This window comes from Salmo salar, chromosome ssa04 (assembly GCF_905237065.1).
Source record: "Salmo salar chromosome ssa04, Ssal_v3.1, whole genome shotgun sequence".
Taxonomy (NCBI): Eukaryota; Metazoa; Chordata; class Actinopteri; order Salmoniformes; family Salmonidae; genus Salmo; species Salmo salar.
Window position 1 is genome coordinate 72,223,764 of NC_059445.1, and position 10,927 is coordinate 72,234,690.

Below are 10,927 nucleotides of genomic sequence, written 5' to 3' on the forward strand. Positions count from 1 at the left end.
TGCATTTAAACCATTATAGGTGTGCTTATAATGCACTCACTGTGCATTATGCGGAAGGTTGTCATTTCATTAATATTATCTTGTTTCATTGAGTGACATCCTTCGATGTCCTGAGCCACATGTCTTTGTCTCTGTCTCAGGGAGGACGCGGAGGCTCCCAAAGCCAAACTGGTGAAGCCCAATTCTCTCTCCTCGTCCCGTTCTGGAAGCTCCCGCTCGGGCACCTCCTCCACCCAGTCCATGGTCCACACCACTGCCCCCCGGGGGCCCCGCGCCCGCCTTCCTGACGTCGCCGCCCTCAAGGAGAACGGCCAGCCCCCCAGCTTCCCCCAACAGCCCCCTGCCTACACACAGGTGGTCCCCAAGACCCCTGAGCCCCGCACAGCCCCGGCCAAGCTCAGCCCTCCCCCCAAGCTAAGCCCCGGGAACCTGGCCCGCATGGGAGCAACGCCGGTCATGATCCCTGCCCAGACCCAGGCCTTCCAGACTGTGTAGGAGGGAGGGAGGGGAGGGAGTAGTGGAGGGAGTAGACGCAGACAGACACAAGAAGCCCCAGTACACAGCTGATAGCAACCCCCAGCCTGCCCCCAGAAACCCTGTGAAAACCAGCCATATCATCAACTAAATGTATAATTGAGTGCATTCTACGAAGGGAAGACTTTCATAAGAGGTTTTGTCTCCTGTACAAAGAATACAGAGCAAAATATTTTGCTCGCATGATATCCCATGACAACAGAACATTCATTGTGTTTTTGCCTGATTTTGCTGACGAGGTCAGTGATGTGTATCATACTCTGACGAGGTCAGTGATGTGTATCATACTCTGACGAGGTCAGTGATGTGTATCATACTCTGACGAGGTCAGTGATGTGTATCATACTCTGACGAGGTCAGTGATGTGTATCATACTCTGACGAGGTCAGTGATGTCTATCATACTCTGAGGTGGAAGAAGAGGAGCAAAGGGAGGACCCTGTGTAGAGTTGAGGTATTTTTAAACTAAACCGACAGAGCCATGAAAGCGGAACGGGCTATGGACAAAGGGAGGGAGGGAGTGAGAGCAAACAGAGGACTGGAAAAGAGCAAACAAAGGAGATACACAGGCTGCATAGCTCACCAGAGATCAGGCGAGGGTTTCTGGCTGTCTCACGACACCTGATACCTGCTACCAACCAGGTCAAACCAGACGGCAGACAAGACAAAGAGAGAAAAAAGACAAAGAGAGAAAAAAAAGAAAAAAGACAGGTAAAAGTAAACCTCTCTCTGGACTTGCCTGAGCACCACACCTACCACACTCACACACTCCGCCACACCGAGCCAATCAACATCTCCCAGGCTTCTTTGCTGGCATCGCAGACCTCCATGTATTCTCTTCCGGGATACCCGCCAAGGCCAGCAGGCATGGTGATTGGTTTAGTAAGGAAGGGGGTGCAGGGGGTGCACCGATCGATTGACATACCAATGAGAGTGGATGAAAGTTTGATGCTGATGCAAGAGGGATGTTTGCCTGTGATTGTACAAAGATGATATAGCTTAAGTAAGAGACTCCACTTAGACACGTCACCTGTCATCCTACACACCTGCACATGGGTCACTCACAGCAACACGAAAGATATCGATATTGATTTCCCATGTTTCCTGTGCATCCAGCACTATACACTCAACAAGTATGGACTTATGTAACGTTATCTTCCCATGTTCATGGACAGCGTCAATTAAGCCCATAGGAATATGTGACTTTGTGGTCATCATAGGGGATTATTAATGGCTGTGATATGAATTGCTGTTGTCTAATATTCTACATTTCCTTTTTTCTATTTCATTTATTTCAGATTCCTTCAGAATGTTTAAAGATTGTTATTAAAGGGGTGAACTTAAGCCCTATCGATAAAGTGCCACTGTTGATGTTTGTTGAAGATGGTTAATTGCATTTCTGTTTTAGTTTGTGTTGTGTTTATAGCATTTCCATTAATCCAAAATGAATGAACTAACATATGAATGTGTTCTATGCCGTGCAGTATATGAAGGGCTGGATTCAATTTGTATCGCCAAAGTAACGTGCAAGATCCGCGATATAGCTCCATTTAAATGTAAAGGCAATGTTCCCGCGTTCGCAGAGACCACATTCACAGTCGGCTGGATCTAAAATTACCTTTACATTTTAAATACTTCCGCGATATAGATTGATTCCAGCCCAAAATCATTGGATGAATCCTTGTTTTTAATGAGCAGAGATTTGCAGCAATAAATTGTATCCCCTGCAGTTGAACTGTGTCTGAAAAAATACAAAATATATTCTGTATTATGAGAAAATGAGCAAAGGGCCAAACACATCATAATATGATATCACATGCATTGGCTCAGCACCATCTTGTGATTATAGAAGAACAGTAATGATAATCCTAGAGGGCCTTGGGTTAACATACACATTTTAATTGAATACACCACAAAACATTAAACATAGCTTTACAGTTTAAAATGGTTAACTCTACGATACACCTGAGATTGATTCCATTTCAAGCAGAATGAAAAGCTTTGAGAACCATGTAATCAAACTAAAATCATTCCATCAAAGTCTCTTCATGGTGGCCAAACAGAATTTAAACAACACTCAACCTCAGTAAAATATCCTGTCTGAAAGTGTTGAATTATGCCCAACCATTCTCTGATATAAATGTCAACTTTTGCCTGAGCTCTCATCTGATCCAAAGGCATGACTTCTGCCTAGCGATAGTCTTCTCTGCCTCTACGCAGCAGCACATTGGTCCTTCAGTGTTATGACTGCTTCCTCCAAAGAGACACCCTTGTTATTCTGGCTCACTCGCAATGTAATGGATGAGATGTCAGGAGGTATTTGGAGTGACTGATGTTGTGGCGCCCTCCAGGAGAACCCAGCACACTCATCTTAGATCACCAAGGAGGGAGGGCTCTTCTCATCCAGCGGTTCAGAGTGCACTCGCACTCTGGCCTCCGAAATGGTTCAAACGAGGACTGGTGACTCGAGAGTCTATACTTCTTGAAAAAGGTTAAAAATGTACCTGGTTTTTCGTTCATGCCTGGCTGAAATCACCCAGATTCATTTGTATCAATAATTGTATTTTTTAAAGTCGGCCTATTTGTGATGAGATTATTTCATGATCGTGGGCAGTTCAAAGAGTGAAAAGAAAGCAGCAATTTTGTCTCTGTGACTCCAGTACTTCCAGCTTGCCCACTGCTGGTTGAAAAGCTCCTTTAAACCAGGAGACGGATGAGTGGCGAGATGAGAGGACGACACCTGAGGGAGTGCTCCTGATTACCCACCACAACCCCCTTTGAATTTCCCATTATACCCCTAAAAGCCAATACAGGGAGGCCGATGATTGAATGTGGCTCTTACGGCCGTTTGATGGGGTAGGATACGCACCGGTATTGATTTTCCTGTTATCTGAGTGGCTCTGTGAATTCCCCTGGCGGAGCGCTCTGTGTCCTGAATCATCAGGGTTTCCACCCTTTTTCGTTTGAATGTCTTGCTTGGCAGACAGGAGGAATGGGAATGCTCCAAACCATGCTGGGGATTGGAACAACGTGAACCACAGGTGTTACGTTGCCCTTTCACCATGTATCGATTCCAAAAGGACATTACCATAGGTTAACTAGTACAAAACTTGCATCTTGATGTCATTTATTAGTCTGTCTACTCTAAATATCTCCACTATGGTTTGAGTGATGGGACCTTTGATATCATGCATACAGTGTAATGTTCAAGAGGGAAAGAATCCACCCAAAGCTGAAAAATGATGGATATGCATGTCACAGATACTTAACTAGAGAAAGAACAAAACTGTATTTTTGCCTCAATGCTTATATAAATATATAAATGATCATCTTGTACAGAAAAATGTTACAGTTAAAACAAATGCTATGACTGTAAAAAAGGAAAGTTTTGTTCATTTTGAGTTTACTCGTTTGGGTTAAGTATTCAATCATAAGTACTTTGCACTTTCTTAAACTGTGCTGTCTGTGTCCCGCTTGCGTTAAGCCCTCTTCACCAACAGCGTTAGGGGGGAAATGTTCTCTCTCGCTCTATTTTCTTTGATTGACAATGTCATGCAGTTACTTTGAGTTGTTGTAAACCAAAAAGGCAATGTACATACCTCATTCTCGAGTGAAAAATGTATATTTGTACAATATCTGAATAAGTACTGTTTTGGTTTGTAATAAAGCATTTGATGAATAGCCACTTGGTATGATTGTTCTCTACTTCAGACACGCCGGCATGTGTAGGGACGGTTTCCTGGACACAAAGTGCATTTGGAAGTATTCAGACCTTTTGACTTTTTCCACAGTTTGTTACGTTACAGCCTTATTCTTAAATGGATTAAAATATTTTTTTCCCTCATCAATCTAAACACAATACCCCATAATGGCAAAGCGAAAACAGGTTTTATATAAATGTATAAAAAATAAAAAACAGATACCTTATTTACATAAGTATTCAGACCCTTTGCTATGAGACTCAAAATTGAGCTCAGGTGCATTCTGTTTCCATAAGCCTTGAGATGTTTCTACAACTTGGAGTCCACCAGTGGTAAATTCAATTGATTGGACATGATTTGGAAAGGCACACACCTGTCTATATACGGTCCCACAGTTGACAGTGCATGTCAGAGCAAAAAACAAGCCATGAGGTCCAATGAATTGTCTGTAAAGCGCAGAGACATGATTGTATCGAGGCACAGATCTGGCGAAGGGTAACAAACTATTTCTGCAGCATTGAAGGTCCCCAAGAACACAGTGGCCTCCATCATTCTTAAATGGAAGAAGTTTATAACCACCAAGACTCTTCCTAGAGCTGGCCGCCCGGCCAAACTGAGCAATCGATGAAGAAGAGCCTTGGTCAGGGAATTGACCAAGAACCCGATGGTCACTCTGACAGAGCTCCAGAGTTCCTCTGTGGAGATGGGATAAACTTCCAGAAGGACAACCTCTCTGCAGCACTCCACCAATCAGGCATTTATGGTAGAATGGCCAGACGGATGCCACTCCTCAGTAAAAGGCACATGACAGCCCGCTTGGAGTTTGCCAAAAGGCACCTAAAGACTCTCAGACCATGAGAAATAAAATTCTCTGATCTGATGAAACCAAGATTGAACTCTCTGGCCTGAATGCCAAGCGTCACATCTGAAGGAAACCTGGCACCATCCCTACGGTGATGCATGGTGGTGGCAGCATCATGCTGTGGGGAAGTTTTTCAGCGGCATGGACTGGGAGACTAGGATCGAGGGAAAGATGAACAGAGCAAAGTACAGAGAGATCCTTGATGGAAACCTGCTCCAGAGCCCTCAGGACCTCAGACTGGAACGAAGGTTCACTTTCCGACAGGACAATGACCCTAAGCACACAGCCAAGACAACGCAGGAGTGGCTTCGGCACAAGTCTCTGAATGTCATTGAGTGGCCCAGCCAGAGCCCAGACTTGAAACCAATGGAACATCTCTGGAGAGACCTAAAAGTAGCTGTGCAGCGACGCTCCCCATCCAATCTGACAGAGCTTGAGATGATCTGCAGAAAAGAATGAGAGAAACTCCCCAAATACAGGTGTGCCAAGCTTGAAGCATCATACCCAAGAAGTCGAGGCTGTAATCGCTGCCAAAGGTGCTTCAACAAAGTACTGAGTAAAGGGTCTTTGTCATTATGGGGTATTGTGTGTAAACAATTTAATCAATTTTAGAATAAGGCTGTAACGTAACAAAATGTGGAAAGAAGTCAAAGGGTCTTAATACTTTCCGAATGCACTGTATTAAGCCATTTTGATGGAGATTTTATAATGTGCATGCTATTTAATCTGTGTCTGTGAAACTGGCCCGTAAAGTATTGAAATACACATACTAGTGCCTGAAGTTGGTCTAGTCTAGTGTTTAAGGCCCCTGCCTCCTGTACATGTATGGTCCCCCTGCCTGCGTGGGATGGAATCCCGGCCCGACTGGCCTTCTCACCTGTCCCTTCTATTCAAGCCTGTCACTATCCAAAAACCAATAAAACCATACAAATGAATTTGAAAAAAATAAATAAATAGACGAGTTCCCGGTGATATCTCAGTTCATTATCTAGTTTGACCCCTTGGGTTTCTCAGACCCAGACCATACCCACAGGTCTAATCAGAATACAGACTATTCCATCTCAACATTTGGTGGGGCGGTGAAAGGCATATTGTAGATGGCTGGCCATAAGTTTGCTGTGTGAAACACCAGATGGGGTCTGCGTGCTGTTGTGCCCTTGAGTGCGGCTCTTCAACGAAATGGGGTCGCAAGCAATGTCCATCTGTATAATGTCCCTCCAGATTTGGGTGTTTATGAGTAAAGTCTTAAATAACCAATACAATCAGGAAAACTGCTGGACAGTGAGACAGCTGATCTTCAAATTAATAATTGATCGAGTTCAATTTGATGTGACAACCAACCACTGTCCTCAAGATTCCCCTCCACCACCATTGGCTATGACACTGTAGGCTACCAAAACAGTAACATTTTCTGGCCAACTTGGGGTCTCATTTAAACATTTGAGGTGCAATGATGCACTCTAGTGTTAAAATATAGTCATTACATTACACTAGGGCGATATTGTTCTAAAACAGTGGTCACCAACCGGTTGATCTCAAAGGCATTTGTAGTCGATCACCAAACATTTCTGTAAAAAACAACAATGATAAAGCCTTGCATTCCTCTTTTTTCCGCTGTTGGCAGTAGTTGCACCTGATTCAGCAGCCCTAGCACCGGGAAGGCAAAGTGTTCCCGTTTTTAAGCATTTCATGTGTCTGAAGGTAGAACTCCGCCTACCCGGCAGGCCCAGGGAACAAATCAAGTGCACCTATATGCCTACCACAGGCCAATAAGATAGCTCAGATCACTGTGTCTGCACAGTTTCATTGAGCCATAGGCTGTAAAAAGAGGCCTCGAGCACACAGCAAAGTTGATACTATGAGATTGAAAAACCTTTAAAACCATGACTAGACAGACACTCAATGAAAACAGCAAAGAGCTGCTGTTTTTATAAGTAAGTTAATGTTTAAGTTGTTATTCAGCACTGTGCTGTACAGAAACCCAGCCTAAAACCCCAAACAGCAAGCAATGCAGGTGTAGAAGCACGGTGGCTAGGAAAAACTCCCTAGAAAGGCCAAAACCTAGGAAGAAACCTAGAGAGGAACCAGGCTATGAGGGGTAGCCAGTCCTCTTCTGGCTGTGCCGGGTGGAGATTATAACAGAACATGGACAAGATGTTCAAATGTTCATAAATGACCAGCAGGGTCAAATAATAATAATCACAGTGGTTGTCGAGGGTGCAACACATAAACTACTGCAGCATAAATACTGGAGGCTGAGACAGGAGGGATCCGGAGACACTGTGGCCCCATCCGACGATACCCCCGGACAGGGCCAAACATGCAGGATATAACCCTACCCACTTTGCCAAAGCACAGCCCCCACACCACTAGAGGGATATCTTCAACCACCAACACCCCATCCTGAGACAAGGCCGTATAGCCCACAAAGATCTCCACCACGGCACAACCCAAGGGGGGCGCCAATCCAGAAAGGAAGATCACGTCAGTGACTCAACCCACTCAAGTGACGCACCCCTCCTAGACGGCATGGAAGAGCACCAGTAAGCCAGTGAGAGCGGCATGGAAGAGCACCAGTAAGCCACCCTGTAATAGGGTTTGAGGCAGAGAATCCCAGTGGAGAGAGGGGAACCGGCCAGGCAGAGACAACAAGGGCGGTTCGTTGCTCCAGTGCCTTTCCGTTCACCTTCACACTCCTGGGCCAGACTACACTCAATCATAGGACCTACTGAAGAGATGAGTCTTCAATAAAGACTTAAAGGTTGAGATCGAGTCTGCGTCTCTCACATGGGTAGGCAGACCATTCCATAAAAATTGAGCTCTATAGGAGAAAGTTTGCTTAGAAATTCTAGGGACAGTAAGGAGGCCTGCGCCTTGTGACCTTAGCGTACGTGTAGGTATGTACGGCAGGACAAAATCGGAAAGATAGGTAGGAGCAAGCCCATGTAATGCTTTGTAGGTTAGCAGTAAAACCTTGAAATCAGCAGTTGCCTTAACAGGAAGCCAGTGTTAGAGAGGCTAGCACTGGAGTAATATGATCAAAGTTTTTGGTTCTAGTCAAAATTCTAGCAGCCATGTTTAGCACTAACTGAAATGTATTTAGTGCTTTATCCGGGTAGCCGGAAAGTAGAGCATTGCAGTAGTCTAACCTAGATGTGACAAAAGCATGGATAAATTTCTCTGCATCATTTTTGTACAGAATGTTTCAGATTTTTGCAATGTTACGTAGATGGAAAAAAGCTGTCCTTGAAACAGTCTTGATATGTTGGTCAAAAGAGAGATCAGGGTCCAGAGTAACGCCGAGGTCCTTCACAGTTTTATTTGAGATGACTGTACAACCATCAAGATTAATTGTCAGATTCAACAGAAGATCTCTTTGTTTCTTGGGACCTAGAACAAGCATCTCTGTTTTGTCCGAGTTTAAAAGTAGAAAATTTGCAGCCATCCACTTCCTTATGTCTGAAACTCAGGCTTCCGGCGAGGGCAATTTTGGGGCTTCACCATGTTTCATCGAAATGTACAGCTATGTGTCATCCACATAGCAGTGAAGGTTAACATTATGTTTTCGAATGACATCCCCAAGAGGTAAAATATATAGTGAAAACAATAGTGGTCCTAAAACGGAACCTTGAGGAACACAGAAATGTTCAGTTGATTTGAGGACAAACCATCCACAGAGACAAACTGATATCTTTCCAACAGATAAGATCTAAACCAGGCCAGAACTTGTGACCGTTTGTAGACCAATTTGGGTTTCCAATCTCTCCAAAAGAATGTGGTGATCGATGGAATCAAAAGCAGCACTAAGGTCTAGGAGCACGAGGACAGATACAGAGCCGCGGTCTGACGCCATTAAAAGGTCATTTACCACCTTCACAAGTGCAGTCTCAGTGCTATGATGGGGTCTAAAACCAGACTGAAGCGTTTCGTATACATTGTTTGTTTTCAGGAAGGCAGTGAATTGCTGCGCAACAGCTTTTTCTAACATTTTTGAGAGGAATGGGAGATTCGATATAGGCCGATTGTTTTTTATATTTTCTGGGTCAAGGTTTGGCTTTTTCAAGAGAGGCTTTATTACTGCCACTTTTAGTGAGTTTGGTACACATCCGGTGGATAGAGAGCCATTTATTATGTTCAACATCGAATGGCCAAGCACAGGAAGCAGCTCTTTCAGTAGTTTAGTTGGAATAGGGTCCAGTATGCAGCTTGAAGGCTTAGAGGCCATGATTATTTTCATCATTGTGTCAAGAGATATAGTGCTAAAACACTTGAGTGTCTCCCTTGATCCTAGGTCCTGGCAGAGTTGTGCAGACTCAGGACAACTGAGCTTTGGAGGAATATGCAGATTGAAAGAGGAGTCCGTAAATAGCTTTCTAATGATCATGATCTTTTCCTCAAAGAAGTTCATGAATTTATCACTGCTGAAGTGAAAGCTGCTTTTTAGTTAGCTTTGCGACAATATCAAAAATAAATTTTGGATTGTTCTTATTTTCCTCAATTAAGTTGGAAAAATAGGATGATCGAGCAATAGTGAGGGCTCTTCGATACTGCACGGTACTGTCTTTCCAAGCTAGTCGGAAGACTTCCAGTTTGGTGTGGCGCCATTTCCTTCCAATTTTCTGGAAGCTTGCTTCAGAGCTCAGGTATTTTCTGTATACCAGGGAGCTAGTTTCTTATGACAAATGTTTTTTGTTTTTAGGGGTGCGACTGTATCTAGGGTATTGTGCAAGGTTAAATTGAGTTCCTCAGTTAGGTGGTTAACTGATTTTTGTACTCTGACGTCCTTGGGTAAGCGGATGGAGTCTGGAAGGGCATCTAGGTATCTTTGGGTTGTCCGAGAATTTATAGCACGACTTTTGATGATCCTTGGTTGGGGTCTGAGCAGATTATTTGTTGCGATTGCAAACGTAATAAAATGGTGGTCCGATAGTCCAGGATTATGAGGAAAAACATTTAGATCCACAACATTTATTCCACAGGACAAAACTAGGTCCAGAGTATGACTGTGGCAGTGAGTAGGTCCGGAGACATGTTGGACAAAACCCACTGAGTTGATGATGGCTCCGAAAGCCTTTTGGAGTGGGTCTGTGGACTTTTCCATGTGAATATTAAAGTCACCAAAAATTAGAATATTATCTACCATGACTACAAGGTCCAATAGGAATTCAGGGAACTCAGTGAGGAACGCTGTATATGGCCCAGGAGGCCTGTAAACAGTAGTTATAAAAAGTGATTGAGTGGACTGCATAGATTTCATGACTAGAAGCTCAAAAGACGAGAACGTCATAGTTTTTTTGGTTTGTAAATTGAAATTTGCTATCATAAATGTTAGCAACATCTCCGCCTTTGCGGGATGCGTGGGGGAAATGGTCACTAGTGTAACCAGGTGGTGAGGCCTCATTTAACACAGTAAATTCATCAGGCTTAAGCCATGTTTCAGTCAGGTCAATCACATCAAGATTATGATCAGTGATTAGTTCATTGACTATAACTGCCTTGGAAGTGAGGGATCTAACATTAAGTAACCCTATTTTGTGTTGTGAAGTATCACAATCTCTTTCAATAATGGCAGGAATGGAGGAGGTCTTTATTCCAGTGAGATTGCTAAAGCGAACACCGCCATGTTTAGTTTTGCCCAACCTAGGTCGAGGCACAGACACGGTCTCAATGGGGATAGCTGAGCTGACTACACTGACTGTGCCAGTGGCAGATTCCACTAAGCTGGCAGGCTGGCTAACAGTCTGCTGCCTGGCCTGCACCTTGGCCTGCACCCTAATCTCATTGTGGAGCTAGGGGAGTTAGAGCCCTGTCTATGTTCGTAGATAAGATGA

The 10,927-nt window shown here is 44.0% G+C and overlaps 1 protein-coding gene across 3 annotated transcripts in view; it reads left to right on the forward strand.

Annotated features, from left to right (window-relative positions):
* The window catches only part of clmpa (CXADR like membrane protein a), a 178,843-nt gene extending 174,625 nt beyond the window's left edge, over window positions 1–4,218 (forward strand). For 2 of the 3 annotated variants that reach the window (XM_014197817.2, XM_014197816.2), the window contains one exon: window positions 141–4,218. In XM_014197817.2, coding sequence (XP_014053292.1) covers window positions 141–495 — 355 coding nt within the window. In that variant the 3' untranslated portion in view covers window positions 496–4,218. The remainder of the gene's footprint in view (window positions 1–140) is intronic. The other variant, XR_006769668.1, reaches the window with a different exon arrangement.
* The last annotated feature ends 6,709 nt before the right edge of the window (window positions 4,219–10,927 follow it).